Source organism: Hippocampus zosterae, chromosome 3 (genome assembly GCF_025434085.1).
Source record: "Hippocampus zosterae strain Florida chromosome 3, ASM2543408v3, whole genome shotgun sequence".
Lineage (NCBI taxonomy): Eukaryota > Metazoa > Chordata > Actinopteri > Syngnathiformes > Syngnathidae > Hippocampus > Hippocampus zosterae.
The window spans coordinates 4,523,059-4,541,436 of NC_067453.1; the positions used below are offsets into that span (position 1 = coordinate 4,523,059).

At 44.6% G+C, this 18,378-nt stretch overlaps 1 protein-coding gene and 1 long non-coding RNA gene across 2 annotated transcripts in view; both read right to left on the reverse strand.

Annotated features, from left to right (window-relative positions):
• sntb2 (syntrophin, beta 2) overlaps nucleotides 1–18,378 on the reverse strand; it is a 66,055-nt gene that overhangs the window by 27,127 nt on the left and 20,550 nt on the right. Inside the window, exon 3 of the mRNA XM_052060889.1 lies at nucleotides 863–1,073. Coding sequence (XP_051916849.1) covers nucleotides 863–1,073 — 211 coding nt within the window. The remainder of the gene's footprint in view (nucleotides 1–862; nucleotides 1,074–18,378) is intronic.
• Nucleotides 1,668–3,882, reverse strand: LOC127597783 (uncharacterized). The gene is made up of 3 exons (XR_007961746.1): nucleotides 3,646–3,882; nucleotides 3,134–3,187; nucleotides 1,668–3,056 (listed from the first exon to the last, which is right to left on the reverse strand). It is a non-coding gene; the product is annotated as an uncharacterized LOC127597783 (long non-coding RNA).

Genomic DNA, 18,378 nt, shown 5'->3' on the forward strand with positions numbered 1-18,378 from the left:
TACCCTTACTGGTTAGCACGCCAGCCTCACAGCGCAGATGTCCCACAACCGTAAAGGCCTGGAAGCGAAATGGATATCACTTTGTATTTAAATTTTAAACTTTTAAAAATATAAATAATTCAAATTGAAATCGTCAAACCGCCTCTTGACTGGTACTCGTAAGAGGGAGCACATAACTCCTACTCTGGCATCCCTTCACTGGCTCCCCATACATTTTAGAGTTCTTTTCAAGATCCTCTTATTTGTTTCTCTAAATGACCTCACGCCACCTTACCTCTCTGAACTCATCCGCCCCTACACACCTGCCCGGCGCCTCAGGTCTGCGGACCATACATTATTAGAAGTACCAAGAACTAAACTGAGGCTCAGAGGGGATCAAGTCTTTTCTGTTGCTGGTACCTCTCTCTGTAATGACCTCCCACTGAACATTCAGCAAGCCTCCTCGCTGCTCATCTTCAAAACCCTCCTCAAAATTCACTTGTATTCTTTGGCATTCGACTCAGCATGACTTAGATTTGTTCTTGGTTCTACTGTTCGGTGCTTTCGACTGTCTTTGTTACCGATTTGTTTTACTGTTTATTGTATATGTTAAATTGCTCCATGTACAGCACTTTGTATGCAGCGATGGCTGTTCGAAAGTGCTCTATAAATACAATTGAGTAGAGTTGAGTCAAAGGGAATGTAATTTCACTATGCAGTTCTTGACACAAAAACCTTAAACTATTAATGACAGTTAACAAGTGAAAGTTTCTTCTCTATTTAAAGTGCATTATTCTCATCCAGATCTTTCCATCTTTCTGTGGTAAACATTCAAAGATCAGCAGTGTGTAAAATATTGTGGAGTTTTTATTTGTTTCACCACCTGCTCAGCCAACCACCCGATGTGTTTCAGGTGAGGCTGTGGGGAGCCCGAGGCAGAGGCTCCCAGGTAAGCATTGATGTGAGCCAGAGTCTGTAGGAGCAGGGCGGCAATATTGGTGTGGATTGCAGTGAACCAGGAGTTGGCAGTGGGGGCATCTTTACAGCGAAGTACCACTGTGTGCTGCCCATCAGGGGAATGGAGCTCCAACAGTCTGAAAATGAAGAAAGACAAAATATATTGGTTGGCGTTGGGTGAAATCTTGCATCTCCAAAACCATTACTTTTCAGGAAACAAACAACCCCCAGCCCCCCCCCCCCAAATAAAATATGTTTTTTTAAATTTTATTTACACCGCATTGTCAAACAGAGCAAGTAATTTTCAACACTTAATATTAGTCAACAATTTGTAAAAATGACATGGGAACTGATGAAGAGTATTGGTTTGTGAATAAATAGGAATTTGACTTAATTTGGACATAAGAGGTTTTGATCCAACACCAGCAAATTAGGGCTGTCGAAATTAAACTGTTAAGGTAATTCACTTTTCAAACCATTTTTACATCTTAATTGGTGTAATTAATTGACCTTGAGCTGCCTCTAGTGCAGTGGTTCTTAATTTTGGTAGAGGTACCGAACCCAACCAGTTCATATGCACATTCACCGAACCCTTCATTTGTGAAAAACAAGAATATGACTTTTTACAAATTCCTTCAAGACATAAAAAAACACATTCATTAAAAACAAAAAAAAAGTAAATACAATTTAAAGACATAAGTATATATTTTTTTTAATTTTACTATGTACTATCACGACAGTCACATGGTGACTACTGAGCTAACTAAATTTCCCGCAGCACTGATTGGACAAATGTGATTATCTGCAGCCAGTGATGACCAGGCAGGCGTGTCATAACTAATTGACAAGCTGAGTCGGGTATGTCTTAGCCTCCATGGCAGAGGCTCCGTCGAACCTCTGAGACCGATTCAGCGAACCCGCCGGGTTCGATCGAACCCAGGTTAAGAACCACTGCTCAAGTGTGTGTTGACATTGACCCCTTAGGCACAGTGTGGTGCATGCATGCATTAAATTAAAAGAGCAGGAAAAAAAGTCCCAATTGAACTAGATTACTAGAACAGAGAATGGAATAGGAACAGAAAAGAACAGAATAGGAAGGATATTCATTCATTCACTCTCCCCTGCTTATCCGAGGTCATGTCACAGGGGCAGTTGCTGGAGAAGCCCAGACTATGAACAGAATCACTGACAAAGAGCAGTCTTGGTGGAGTCCACCCCTCAGGAAACAAATCCGACTTACTGCCGGCAATGCAGCCCAAACTCTGACACCAGTTGACCAGGGATCGAACAGCCCTAATAAGGTGCCCTGTACACCATACTTCCACAGCACCCCCCACAAGACATGGTCAAATGCCTTGTCCAAGTCCATAAAGTACATGTAGATTGGTTGAGTGCACTCCGATGCATCCCCGAGGGGCCTGCCAAGGGTGTTGGTACCATAGCCAGGAAGAAAACCACACTGCTCCTCCTGAATCAGAGATTCACCTTCCCGACAAACCCTCCTCTCCAGCACCCCTAAATAGACCTTACCACGGATGCTGAGGAGTATGTTGCCCTGTAGTATGAACAGACCCTCCGGCTCCCCTCTCTTAACTCACTGAATACCACCCCTTTTCACTGGAGCAACCCCCTCAATCCCTCACATTTTACTGAATTTCGACTGATTTGCAAGGCCCACAGAATTTTCTGTTCTATGGCTATATATACATACAAACTGTCAACTGTCAAAAGAAAGGTGATACTCTCTTCTTTCAGCAGAAAAAAAGTTTGTAACTCTTTCTCCGTTCATTGGCTATCAGCATTAGAAAACTGCTAAGTTTTATGGAAAAGGCCGATTTTCTGCAGAAATCCAGAGAAAATGAGCTTTTTGTAAAAGCATGCATTTCAAGCATCATTTCAGGTTTTACACTATTTTTTTCTTTTGTGACAGCTCAAATACCTCAATAATGTGTTCCTCCTACAAAAGAACATTACAAATGTTTTTTGTAGCAAAATAATTTATTTGCGCACAACAAAACTATTTAACTATGAACAAAAGTGCAGCTGTGGAGAAGATGTTTTTTGGCTTCCATCCAGTTTGTCACCACATCGATTCATCCCACCACGTCCAGATGCACGACCTATAAATTATAGAAACATAAAAAGTTACAAATATACAGTATCTTGCTGCAGAGTGAGGTACAATAATTTTATTTACCTTTCTTTCCACCACCAAAGCGAGGAGTCATGTTTTGGCTTCTGGTTGGACAATCTGTAATTTATAGAAGTACCGGGATGTACAATTACCACTTTTATTTTTCTATTTTTTTATTGTTGCTTTCCACTTACATTTCAACATCTCTCTCTCACACACACACATACATGCTCGCACACTGTTATTTAAACCATTCATTCCATGTTGCTCAGCATCCAATTTCACATGAAATTGAATATGAATTAAAACTGGTGGTTTTAGCAGAGCTGAGCGGACCAAATGTGTCCTGTTTTTGTTGTTTTGTTTTTTTAAACCCTATGGCGACATGCAAGTCGGCATATTTACGGTGCATATTTTCATCCACATCTACGAGACGCATCAACCGTACATACATGATTAGTGTTACTGGCAACTTTATAGTATAGCAGGGAATGTAGCGGTACATAAAAGTGACTGATAAGGCATAAGAAGTGATGAAGTTTTGAATGGGAACTTGCAAGCTAGTCAGCAGTTACCTCCTCGTTCCAGCGGCTCTGGCGAGGACTCTCAGCTGCTTTCCGTTATGTCCGAAGGCACGTATTCGTCCAACATATCGGGATCCATATCGCTCTCCAATTCATCGTTTTCGCCGTCGTCATTACGAGACGATTCCAACGAATCGCTGACGTGTGCCCGGCGTCGGCCATGCGAAGCAATGTAGCCTCTTTGCCGGCATCGCTGGATGTCGCCGGGGAGACGATTTGTGGGCGATGTGGGGCGATGATCGCTGACGTGGAGCAAGTTCATAAGATGAACTCGAAACTTGGCGTGAGCTATGCGGGCTGCGTGGAGCGCCATGTTTGTGCCAGCCGACGTTCGTTTGACGGGTGCCGCTTTCGATTAGTGACCGAAGCGTTATTTTCTCTTCCACACAAACACCATCTCCTTTGTTTTTTTGTTTCGAGGACGCTTTTATACCGAAAAAACAATCCTTTTTAGTTAGTTATTTCCTTTTTTCCATCGTTGCTAGTTGCTAATGTTCCAATCCATTATCCACATACGCCCCTCCTTCACTGTACTCCCTTTCTACTACTTCTGCGGCGTGATCCTGGTTGATTTTTGTACCACTGCCACCCGATGGCCATTTTTTTGCTATTTAACATTGCCGTCAAGCCTAATCCTGAGGTGAGAAGTTGCATCAGACTCCCTTGCACCCTCCCCCATTACAACACGTGATTGACGTATTAATACGTCATGGGGAGGGAACGGCTATGCGCTAATTGACGTGTTTATACGTCAAAGGGTGTAAATGAGTTAAAATGGGGAACCACCACCCCAGTCGCCAATCCAGAGTCAATGCAATATTTCAGAGGCACGTCAACCAGGACAACCCCACAACATCCAGTGCCTTTAGGAACTCTGGGCAGATCTCATATCCACCATGTCGGTGACATCAACCCCAGAGATTTCTCTTGTTAGGCCACAAGGAGAAAAAGCTGGTTAAACACATTGTAAAAGAGACCTGTGCATACATTATCAAAATAAGATGCATTCTTTGAGGTGGCAAAAATGTTTAAAAAGCACAATGACACGCCACTACGTGCACCCACAATCCCCATCCCAGCAAATAAGGTAGCCACATGATAAGATAAGATAAGATAAGATAGCCACTGGGGAAATTTACAGCCTCCAGCAGCAAGAATGTATGTAGAAAGAAGAAAGAGAAAAAAACAACAAACATCTTTCAATTAAATGCAATATGAACACAAAATGGATAAATCGCAGTACTATTTACAATTTTCCTTCACATCATTTAATTATTATTATGATTGTTATTTTTTATTCATCAGCCTGACAGCAGTCGGTAGGAACGAGTGTCGGTATCTCTCCTTCTTGCAGCGCGGGTGTAACAGTCTCTGTTACATAATACAGTATAATAATGAAGATGAATAATAATAATAATAATGATAATAATAATAATAGGCGGCCCGGTAGTCCAGTGGTAGCACGTCGGCTTCACAGTGCAGAGGTACCGATTATCGATTCTAGCTCCGGCCTCCTTGTGTGGAGTTTGCATGTTCTCCCCGGGCCTGCGTGGGTTTTCTCCGGGTCCTCCGGTTTCCTCCCACATTCCAAAAACATGCATGGCAGGCTGATTGAAAACTATAAATTCCCCCGAGGTGTGAGTGTGAGCGTGGATGGTTCGTCTTTGTGTGCCCTGTGATTGGCTGGCAACCGATTCAGGGTGTCCCCCGCCTACTGCCCGGAGACAGCTGGGATAGGCTCCAGCACCCCCCGCGACCCTAGTGAGGATCAAGCGGTTCAGAAGATGAATGAATGAATAATAATAATAATCAGAGAGCGGATCAGGAGGAAAAAAATCTGGAATTTTGCGTAAGCTTTGCCTGCCCATTTTTAAAACAGGGTACCCACTCTTCCACTTGCTTTTTATTTATGGAACTTTTAATTACTTTTGAGGACCAATTTAGCCATTTTTAAGGACCTTTTCTCCATTCAGCAGGGGGATTCACAGTGGATTTAATGCCCGCTCAGCAATACACGGGCTGAACAGCATCAGACTCCCTGAACACATATCACTGAGCTGGTGTTCAAATCATTGTTGCCAAAGGAAGGGCACGTCTTTATTTTTAGGGGCAATCACTTAACCCTTTATTTGACAGACTGTATGTCAAATTTTCACTTTCCTACCTGTATCACAGGTAAGAAAATGGAAAAAAAACATTTAAATTAATTCTCAATTAAAACACACAAAGAAAATTTTAAATTGAGAAAATATAAAACTTCCAGGCGGCTCGGTAGTCCAGTGGTTAGCACATCGGCTTCACAGTGCAGAGGTACCGATTCCAGCTCCGGCCTCCCTGTGTGGAGTTTGCATGTTCTCCCCGGGCCTGCGTGGGTTTTCTCCGGGTGCTCCGGTTTCCTCCCACATTCCAAAAAACATGCGTGGCAGGCCGATTGAACACTATAAATTGTCCCTAGGTGTGAGTGTGAGTGCGAATGGTTGTTCGTTTCTGTGTGCCCCGTGACTGGCTGGCAACCGATTCAGGGTGTCCCCCGCCTACTGCCTGAAGACAGCTGAGATAGGCTCCAGCACCCCCCCCCCCCGCACCCCCCTCCCCCCCCGACCCTAGTGAAGATCAAGCGGCTCGGAAGAAGATAAAACTTCCATTTATTTTCGAGTAAACACAACACTAAGAACAGAGCTAATGGATATGGGTCACCTGGACAGGGTTTAGAAAAATCTGAATTCACTAACAGTCGTACCGATTGCCCATCTTAGCAGTATCCAGTATACCTGAACAGCTGAAATCAGAAGTCTAAATCCCAAATGGTCCAACCCTTATTTTCCCTCGTATCACCTTCAATGATCAGACATGTTTTATAATGACAAATATGAAACTGATATGACAATTAGGGAATAGCAGACAGTGACTTAGTTTTCTCCTCAATCTCTTTTGCAAGTTCTTGGCGATCAATTTTCTTCTGTTTTGCTGTGTGCCTCAATGCATTTGACTTGACAAGGAGGCTATGACAAGTTTTACCTCTCACAGAGATGCCCTTCTTGCACACTCGGCAGCAGGCCGATATACAATCGGCAGCAATTTTTCCGACCCAAACACAGAACTCCGGCTTCTCCAGCCACACCACTTGAAAATAGCATTAGGGGTGTTCACACGACACACATTTGCTCCAGCGCTACACCGATGTATTTTGTTGGGATATATTTAGCACCGCAGCAAATTGTGTGGAGCGTTTACACGTACAAAGCCGCTGAGCATGTCTGCACCGGCACAGCGTCGGTACAGCCCCACTTGCGTTTACACGGCAGTTTCTGCATCGGAGCAAAACGACAGAAAACAAATGAGCTGTCGTGTTGGTTCTTTTTAAAACCTATACACAACTCAAGCGATTACTGGACAGGCACGTCCTTCTCCTTCTCTTTCTGCTCGGGAGTGACCGCCCCCGAAAACGTAAATCAACGATGACTTCAATGACACTCAGAAAAGCAAACACGTAATGCGCCAAACAGAAAATCAAAAGAGGAAATCACAAAATAAATTATATGTGGTGCGGCGGGTTGCGAACACACAACAAAGGAACAAACTACACAAACAACTCAGAGACAGTCCACTCTCCTACAAAAGGAAAGATGTGACCAGCCAAGTCTTGTGTCGTTATTAAATAAACACATGACGGAAGTCCAACAGAGCGCGAAAGCAACGCATTCTCGCCGTACGTAAACTATTCACAAGCATTTGCTCTGGAGGATATTTAACCCAGTTGCGTTCACATGTGCAAATTTACACCGGTGCTGCTTCGCTAACAAGCATTTGCTCCGGAGCAAATTTTAAACCACCTCTCTGAGGTGAATCAAATTTGGTCCGTTGTAAGCTGTTTTCCGGGGCTACGCCGGAGCTAATTTGCACGTGTGAACGCTCTACTGGGGCAGCCCCGGCGTAGCACCGGACCAAATCTTGCCGTGTGAACACCCTATTGTCAGGGAATATTTGTAGCAACGCCACTCGAGTGAAGCCCGCCTGGAGCAGTCCAAAGTCCGCTGCTCTCTGCTGTGTGTGCATCCACGCGAACATGTATGCAAGCGCACGTCTTTTGGTTTCAACCATGCAACAGACATCATAAATCAAATACGCTTTGATCTACGACAACAAAAAGCTAGCCTAGCCAAAACAACAGCTAAGCTTAGCTGACGCACACACAGCAGAGAGCAGTGGACTATCGACTGCTGAGGCGCGCTTCGCTCGAGTGGCGTTGCTACATATTTGTCTGTCACTTGTTGAGCTTGATCAATTCGATGAATAGATTTTTTCAGAAAATCCGGTAATTGTTTGCCGAGCCGGCAACCAAACCATCCATTCTCTGCCCCAGGATGGCATCAATCTCTTGAATGATCCGAAGTGATCACGTGATCATTGTCAGAACTAATCGGAGATGGCAGGAAAAGCAGAGCGCGTACCATGTCCTGCATGTTCCGACAAAACTATGACTTGGAAGGGTGGGGGAAATGACATACACAAATGAAATGAACACCGCAGGTTAATTTTTATGGATTTTAGATTTCCCTGAAGATTATGGACAATTAAGAACATAATTTTATAACTTTTTTTTTTAATTAACTTTAAGGACCAGTACGAACCCTGTAAAATCAAATACGGTCTTAATTTCCATCAAAACCAAACCTGTTATGCCACTTTGATTTTAGCAATGTCAAACGTTTGATGAGTTCAGACATAAAGACATCTATGAACATATTTTTCACCGTAGTGGTCGCGCCACCTACTGGGAAAAGGTATGTTTTAATCCTTGATATTTTAATAAATTATAATAAACAGGCGCTCGTTGACTAAGTGACCAATATTGTTGACATTTTGGAGGTCTGTAACAGCCCAAGACCTACAAAAAAATGCAGATTAATAAAAATATCAGCAAAAAAACATCTGCAAGTTGCAAAATGGCCTGACCCCACACCGCATCAGCCTCGCTCGGACCATCCTGGCAAAGTTTTCACCCACTGGCTACATTTAATGGGATATTAAATAATCAGTGTTGTTTGTAGAGGAGATAAGCCACCCACCAAATATGTAGCTCTGGGGTATAGGCAGAAATATTTCAGTGGGGTGGCTGGGTTGACACCTCAATGTGGGGTGACTGTGCATATGTGTGTGCCTACATGTCATTTGCATTCTTGTAGCAGACTGCAAGTCCCACCGCTAACGACTCTCCTCCTCCAGCGTCAATTGAGATGGCTCGGCCACATTGTTCGCATGCCACCGGACAGACTCCCGAAGAAGGTGCTGTACGGTGAATTAAGTACTGGGGAGAGGAGCAGCGGCGGGCAGCTGAAGCGTTTTAAAGACAGCATAAAGGTCACTCTCAAGAAGTTCGCCATCGATCCGACCAACATGGAGGAAGCGGCATCGGATCGGGTGGAGTGGCGACGACGCACCCTGGAGGGCGCAGCGCATCACGACGCCTCATACAACCTGGCGGCCCTGCAGCACAGGGAGAAGCGACATGCCGGACCGGTTATGGACGGCCACTATCGCTGCGACCTTTGCGGGCGCGGCTGCGCTACTCTGGCGGGTCTGAGGGCGCACCAACGTGCGCATCAGCGGCGTCAACAGCACGGGGATCGAAGGATGGGGGAACGCAACGTCGTCTTCGGCTACGAAGGACTGGAATAAGCAAGTAAGCATTCTTGTAGCCCCTTCTGTAACAGAGATGTCATTGTTTATCATACCATCCATACCACAGTCAGCATTTCATGAAATATTAAGCAAACGTCTTAAGGTTAAGATGTTTCCATCTTAAGGAAACATGGTATTCCCTTCCACTGCTATGCAGATGACTGCCAGATCTATGTCCCACTGAGCATAGTATGTCCTGTCTGGAAGAAATCAAAACCTGGATGGCACAAAATTTCTTGAACGTCAACGAAAAGAAGACAGATGTGACATTGTTTGGTCCCAGTGGCCCTTGTACATTCCATCCTGTAGACTTGGGCCCCCTGTCTCCTTATCTTAAGTCAACAGTCTCAAACTTGGGCTTTAAACTTGGCAGTGATTTCAAACTTGATTGGCAAATTGGTGCCGTTGTTAAATCCTGCTTCTTTCACCTTAGACAGCTGGCCAAAATAAAACCTCTCCTCTCACATGAACACTTTGAGACAGTAATTCATGCCTTTGTCACATACCGGCTCGATTACTGCAATGCCCTTTACTTTGGAGTCAGCCAGTCCTCCATTAAGCGCCTTCAGCTGGTCCAGAATGCCGCTGCTCGCCTCTTGACTGGTACTCGTAAGAGGGAGCACATAACTCCTACTCTGGCATCCCGTCACTGGCTCCCCATTCATTTTAGAGTTATTTTCAAGATCCTCCTATTTGTTTTCAAATCTCTGAATAATCTCGCGCCACCTTACCTCTCTGAGCTCATCAGCCCCTACAGACCTGCCCGGTGCCTCAGGTCTGTGCACCAGACATTATTAGAAGTAAACTCACTTGTATTCTTTGGCATTCGACTCAGCATGACTTCGATTTGTTCTTGGTTTTACTGTTTGGTGCTTTCTACCGCCTTTATTACCGATTTGTCTTACTGTTTATTGTGCATGTTAATTTGCTCCATGTACAGCACTTTGTATGCAGCGATGGCTGTTTGAAAGTGCTCTATAAATACTGTTGAGTTGAGTTGAATTAACATTAGCATTACTACACCTTGTGACGAATGTTTTATTCAGTTGCCATGCCGAGTCAAGGGAAATCATACTCATCATACAAGCGGGAACAAGTCAAAGTAAAAAATAAATAAATAAATAAACACTATTTTACTGCATTACCGTATTTTCACGACTATTCGACGCACCGTACGGTCGGGCGCAGTCTCATTAATGGGTGACATTTCTGTATTTTACACATAGACAAACCGCACTGTCTTAATGGGCGCAGTTTTACAGTGGTAAAACATACGCCAGCTTAAACATACGGCATGCATGCGCGCACGCTAACACGTTAGCTTGAAGCATACGGTAGCATGCCAAGACATACAGATACAAGCTAAAAACACGTTTTTAAAAAGGCAACGAAAGCAGAACTGAGCTCGGGTGTATTTTATTTAGCCATCGTACAATGTTCTCACGTTTTTCGATCAATCATCACCCAGAAATCCATCAAAGTCCTCATCCTCTGTATCAGAAGCAGAGGACTGCACATCCCAGTTGTCATTGAACGCATCACATGCTAAAGTGTGAGTTGCTACGCATTGCCGAGCGGAAAGAAGGAGCAGCAACAGCAAAGTCAACATTTCTCTCGTGTGAAGCTTTCCCACATTTGAAAGTAAAGAACAGAGCGAAACATGGTGGCACCGCGCGTGTGTGTAGAAAGAATTGAACAATTGTGCAAGTACCGTAATCCATCAAAAACGCCGCGTTCCCTCTCGTTGTTGCGTATTGTGGCGTAACTCGCCAAGCGCTGCCTCTCACTCTTTGTAAAGTTGTGTTTGCCATCGATCATCCATTGTTCCCATGCCGTTCGCAACTTTACTTTGAACGCCCGGTTGATGCCGATGTCCAGCGGTTGAAGTTCTTTAGTCAAGCCTCCGGGAATAACGGCAAGCTCAGAGTTCATTTGCTTGACTTGGTTTTTCACCGCTGCTGTGAGATGGGCACGCATGCCAAAAGCATAACCGATGGCTTGAAGTTTGAACTGATCTTCGTAGGCATGTCTCTTTGTCGAATTTATTTTCGGGGGTTCTTAGAAACCATAACCGGAGTTGTTCTGCAACAATGCACATGGCCACACTCTATACAGGTGTTGGTACCTGCTTGCCACGTCCCTTTAGTGTCCACTTACACGCCCACCCTTCACCCATTGGCGGACTGCTCCCCAGCCTGTCCTCTCTCTCCCTCTCCATATATGTATATATACACGCCCACCCTTCCCTGATTGTCCGACTTATTTCCCGCATGCCTGGCCACAGTCACTTCCGCCTTTTCTCTATATAAACAGCGTGTCGGCTGTCAGTCAGATTTTCGAACTCAACGCATACAAAAGACGCTCCGCACCATAAGGCGTCCTGTCCATTTTGGAGAAAATTTAAGACTTTTAATGGCGCCTTATAGTCGTGAAAATACGGTAACTTGACAAGATCATGCCTTCTTTGCTGCTTTGATTGTGTGTAATATGTGTACTCTCTCTTTTCTTATGTTTCATTGACTTTTCACACTCACAATTTCATTGCCTTTTCACAAGGAAGGACAAAGTCACATGCATACATTGTCCCCACTCAGTCAACAACCACTGTCTTACATGTTCCTTCATCAACAAAACATTTTCCCACTGTAATAAAGACAATTGTAATAAATAGAAAAAAAAATTCGTTACCTCTGCGTCCCGCGTCCTAGACGCATTTTTTCCCGCGGGACGCACACTTCCAAATTATTTTTTGCGTTTCTGGGACGCAAGGAAATGTCTCAGTCAAAACAACAAAAAAACTGGTACATCTTTTTTTCCAGCGACGATCACAGTTTGACAATCGCCGCCATTGTTGTTTTGATCTCGCGTTAAGTCATCTCGTGCGATGAGATTTCCGTTCTCGCGAGACGAGATTTGCGAGAGCGGCAGACGATTGCCAAGTTGTGTATCGTTCAAACAAGTGTTGCGAAAGTTTGTTGCGGAGCTATCACAGAGGAAACAGCTAAAGTTGGATAGTTTTTTTGCTATAAGTTGACTTTGAGAAAGCCTTGCATCATTGGAAGCAGAGTAAAGAGAGGAGAATTTATGAACTCAAAGACTGAACCAAGAAATGAAATAAGAACCGACAGTATTTCTCAGCAAATCTTGTATGCCTGAATTATTTAAATTTTTGCAGCATTGGTTTATAAGAAACTAGCTGGTTCGCCGCCCTCCGGGCGGCTCATCAGCTAGTTCCTGCGGAAGGCTGGTAAGGTGGTGGTTCGCCGCCCTCCGGGCGGCTCATCAACTAGTTCCTGCGGAAGGCTGGTAAGGCGGGCCTTCGGCCCACAAAAGTGTTGTTGCTTGGTTCAACTTTTTGTTCATCTTCATTGCTTATCGCGAAAATAAAGAGATGTTTAGCTCTACTAAATAACTAACAATTTCATTGCAATGCTTGTGGGTAGACAACATTTTTTCGCTAAGATGCCCGTGCGATCGTAGTGAGCCACTGCCTGAGCGGCGCAGTGGCGGCGCGGTGAAGTAGGTACGTTATGAAAAGGGACAGACGGAAGGACAGACCGCGTGCGGGACGACGCGCAATATATATATACTAGCAGGTTCGCCGCCCTCCGGGCGGCTCATCATCTAGTTCCTGCGGAAGGCTGGTAAGGTGGGCCTTCGGCCCACAAAAGTGTTGTTGCTTGGTTCAACTTTTTCTTCATCTTCATTGCTTATCGCGAAAATAAAGAGATGTTTAGCTCTACTAAATAACTCACAATTTTATTGCAATGCTTGTGGGTAGACAACATTTTTTGTTTTTCCATTTTCTGCCAAGATGTGTAAATTGCATGGATTTCCAACGCGGGAGCAAGCCACATAAAATTGGCCATGTGAAAAGCAAGGGGAGGAGAGATCAATTCCAGTGACCTTCAAAGACTGACCTTGTGACTTATTTATGCTCATAGCAAAACATAGGCGTAGTGGAAATTGGAGTCTTCTAAATTCAAATGCAAGATTGGTTGGAACGATTGGTATTCTTGGGATAAAAACATCTTCTCCTCTGCCACATCCAGATATGATAGTTGCCTCAAGCACGTTAGGCAGCATATTCTTGACAATCATTCTTGTTCCGTTGCACAGCTTGGGAGGATCGAGATTTCTTAAAAGCATGATTGGACATCCAGTTTTAAGCTCGAGAGAATGAGGAGGAGCCCCTGGAGGATCTAGCGAGAAACTCAACAGGGAACTCCACAGCTTGTTGGCTTTCTATAACACTGTCAATGGACTTAAAAGCCTGTGGCTCACCAGGGATTTCTTTCAGCAGCTGACTGTTAATTAATTGTACACTGTCATTTTTGGGTGCCAGCAGAGCCCGTTCGCAAATCCAGGATGCATCACGATAGTGTTCAGAGATATTGGGATAAACTGCATTTTTCAGGTCTTTCATAGTTTGCAAAAGATTGCCACATTCTTTTGGTATTTTCACGTGTCCATCGTCATCTTCTTCAATCTTCCCATTGCCAATATCAAGCAATAGGTCAGCAAACATTCCAGCATCAGTGTCTCCATGCAGCGCAACCCTCATGTTAGTTGTCAAACCAATCTTTTGCACATGTTGCCACAGGTAAGATGACTTGAGGCAAGCATTTAATTCATCTGCAGGTGTTCCTCTTGCGATCACTGGAAGAGTTTGTCTAAAGTCTCCACATATAACTACTGGAAGTCCTCCAAATAGATCGGTACCGATTCTCAAATCTCTTAGTGAATTGTCAAGAGCCTGGAGTGATAACTTATGCGACATTGTGCACTCATCCCACACAATCAGGCAACATTTTTGGAGTAGCTTTGCCTTACCCGACCCCTTTTTCAAATTGCACATGGGAGTCTCAGTAGACTGTAGGTTGAGGGGAAGTTTTAAGTGAGCTGTCCAGCCGCCTTGAAGCAGTGTAGCAGCTATTCCTGATGATGCCAAGGCAAGTGCAATTTCTCCTTCCCTCCTGATTATTGCCAGGATGAGATTTAGAAGGAAGAAGAAGAAGGTGTTTTCCCAGTTCCACCTGGAGCATCTAGAAAGATGAGGCCGCCCTCTTTCTTGTCTATCTTCCCAATGATGAAATCATAGGCAGTTTTTTGATCTTCCACCAGCATTTCCTCGTGTCTTTCCACAAATTGTGCTAGCTCTTCTACATCATAGCTTGTTTCCCTTGCTACTTCTCTTGAAATCACCTCAGACACAGTTCTGTCCGGATCTGGTATTCCGTAGTTTGGCAGTTCAAGGCCAGAGAGCTCACTGACCTTGTCAGCCACAATTATCAGTGCTTCATTGATTATTGTCATTTCAATATTTTTTCCTGGCTTTTGCAGTTGATGACGGTGTAGAACATCCTCTGACATATGTTCCTTGTGTTTATTCCACAACTCAATTGGATCGCTAAGGTTGCATGAAGTCAGCATAACAGCAAAAAGATTGCGTAGTTGATAAGGAGATTGAGTTGCCGCTGCCTCCTGCAATGCCAGGTCCCAATGCGTGTCATCTTCCAGAAGGCCAAGCATTAGGCAGGTTTTGCGATAAGAGTTTTGGACTTCACCTCTCACTGTTCTCATCGCTTCAAAGGATGTTGGGCCTCTTACCTCATGGAGCAGCATTCTTAAAAAGAAGCATTCTGATTGATTCGGATGGACAGTGTACACTCTCCCAAGTGCATCACTTTTGAAGACCTCAGGATAGCCTTCGACTCGGACTCCTCTCTTTCTTCTGTTGAATCTTTTCTTCACGTTGTCCCATGTGTAGAACTGTGAAACTTCATTGTAGAGAAGAGTTTGAAGAAGGCTGTGAGAGTTGTGTCCGGAGGCTGTTGGACTCTTTCAGAGGCAGTAGACTCAGTAAAGTAGACTCTTTGGCCATTCTCTAAATGGACACTTAAGTGGGTAACTGTAGGATGCCTCTCGTGAATAGGGAAGTTAAAAATTCTCCAAACAGCTTCATTACTACTCAGGTAACGTCCATGCTGGTAGCTTGCAATCTCATCGTGCTCATTTTCAATCCCGAAGATAGCCTGGTCACTTCCCTTGTTGACATACTTTGTAACATATTTAATGCTCTTGATGCTGCTGCAGAATTCAACGTTAATGTGGGCGTTAAACATCTTGGAAAGAAGAGGACAGTATGGAACTATCCATCTATTATCCACGGTCACATCTCCTTTTCCCCCGATTGTGATTGTTGTGCTGCTACCTCCATCTTCCGGTCCTCTTCTTCTATAGGCGGGGTAGCCATCATCCCCCGTTTGTGTTTCTTTTACAAATTGCTTAGGAAATTTCTTTGTGCATCTTCCTTCCTTCATGCACGGTGATCTCTTATTGATATTGCCACATGGGCCATGAATCATTTGTCTTTTAACAATGTCAAAGAGTTCAGGGTCATCACTTGGATCTGGATGTTCAGCCGATATGAATTTGTCAATCTCCGCTGACTTTAGTTTCTCAGCACACCACAAAACATGTGACAATGAGGCAACCCTCTCTTTTGCCATTCAATTGTATACATGAAACATCTCACTTGTCCAAAGATTTCTCCCTTGCAGATTGCTTCCTTCAATTTTTGAACCTTTAAGTGGAATATCCGTGCTGTCATGTCATGCCTGTCTTGAGCTGCCTGTCCTGAGAAAAGATTTTCCTGAATTTCTTGCCACTTAGGATTGCACGTGAAGGTTATAAAAAGGTCAGGCTTTCCATATGCACGAACATAAGTCATTGCATCCCGAGTTCTCTCATGCATATATCTGGGTCCACCAGTGAAGGAGGAGGGAAGGATAACCAATTGCCCCACATCATTGCTATTGCCATCCCTTTCAACTGCATCTTTAAGATGTATGTAGTCATCAACACGTAGTTTTGCTTGATGAAATCTTAGGTAGTTCAGTCTCTCCGCTTTTATCTTGGCATACATATCAACCAAAAACTGTGACAATAGTGCCATGCATCGTAGTATTTGATCATCTTCATCCTTTCTTACCATCAGGCGATACGCATAAAAACCATTTGCAGAAACTTTCTTGGACATACTTGTGATGCCGCCTGTTTCCTTTGGAATTGTGATGCAGTAGCCGTCCTCACCATATGGGAACATCAAAGGATATTGCAGAGCATCGTAGGACCTGTGTGTCTCAGAGATTCTTTGAAGCTGGCTGCTTCTCAGCTCAATAACAATATCTCTGTTCTTGAACTCTTGGCCAACTATTACTATAGCAATTTCTTCATGAGCTGGTGCATTGAATCTTCTTTCATGCTCCCCAGTGGGACTTTTGTCAGCTCTGATGACTACTTTAAAATCTTCCATTGTGGAGCCTTTTTCGATCGCAGTTTTAAACTGTTGTACATAGGCATTATTGTCATGAAGCATGTCTTGCAAATCCAGAATTAATTGTCCATCAGCTCCTGATGAATGAAGGGACCTCTGCTGGGCCTGCTCTTCCTTATTGCCCATGAAATATATTTGTAGAAATTTGTGACTCTCATTAGGGAGTGGGAGCAGTGACCCTGTACAGTGGTATACCTGGCCTTGAACACGAAAAGTGGGGATGAATCCAGGTAGGCTAATTTCATGAGCACCAAAGCTTGTCATTTGAAAGCAGTTGTTGTAGGATCGAATATTTGATAAGAAAGATCTTGAATGAGCACTCTTTCCTTCCAGCAAGTCCTTCAATGGTTGTGGAGGCACTTTTGATGGAGGCAGAACAATTTTGGCACCTTCGCAACACAATCCTGGAGCCTCACCCATCCATTTCTCAGCCCTGCAATGCTGGCAAATCCTATCCCTCTGTCCTATCAATATTTTTGGGTGCATATTGTACTGGGCCACAGGGCTATATTTGAAAGCTCTTCTTTTCAGATCTTGCCATGTTTTTAGTCTTTGCTCAGCTTTCCTTCTCCGATCATAGCTCTGTCGCTGTGAAGTTTGTTCTGCTGTCTCCCTTTCTAAACGTGTTCTCCTTGCAGACCTGTCTCTCTCTCTCTCCTCTCACATGCCTCTGCATGAGTCTCTCTCTCCTTACTTGCTGTTCTTGCTGCTCGCTCCCGTTCTCTCCTCGAACTTAGCTCTTCATATGTCTCTGTTGCCCGTTTTTGCTGATGTGTGTTCCTGTCTCGCTTTCTCCTCTTTCCTCTTCAGGAGTCTCCAGCCGTCTTCGTTTCTGTTTTTTGTTTCTCTCATGTTCCTTTCTCTCTATGGTTTCTTCAGGTGTTTCCAAATGCTTGTTCTGCCTCTTTCTCAACCCGTCACATCTTCGCTTTTCCTCAGTCACTGCCGCACTGGCTTCAGATATTTTCTGCTTCTTGGCATTGCGATCTTTTTCCAATCTTGTTTCCCTCTCAGTACTGCTCTCTTTGTAGCCTTTTTCTCCGCCTCATTTGGGTGCAGCTTTTTTCGCGGCATTTTGTTTTTTTCAGTCGCTAAGATGCCCGCTAGCTGGTTCCTGAGGAAGGCTGGTAAGGTGGTGGTTCGCCGCCCTCCGGGCGGCTCATCAGCTAGTTCCTGCGGAAGGCTGGTAAGGTGGGCCTTCGGCCCACAAAAGTGTTGTTGCTTGGTTCAACTTCTTGGAGATGTTTAGCTCTACTAAATAACTAACAATTTTATTGCAATGCTTGTGGGTAGACAACATTTTTTCGCTAAGATGCCCGCGCGATCGTAGTGAGCCACTGCCTGAGCGGCACACTCCACTTTCCTCCTTTGAATGCCTTACTTGTCAAATATCCGGATCCATCTTCTAGCGCTTATCCGGAGCCGGGTCGCGGGGGCAACAGCTTTAGCAGGGAAGCCCACACTTCCCTCTCCTTAGCTACTTCTTCCAGCTCTCCCCGGGGGATCCCGAGGCGCAGGCCAGTTGGGTGACATAGTCTCTTCAGCGTGTGCTGGGTCTTCCTCGGGATCTCCTCCCGGTGGGACATGCGCGGAACACCTCACCAGGGAGGCGTCCAGGAGGCATCCGAATCAGATGCCCAAGCCACCTCATCTGGCTCCTCTCGATGTGGAGGAAAAGCGGCTCGACTCTGAGCCCCTCCCGG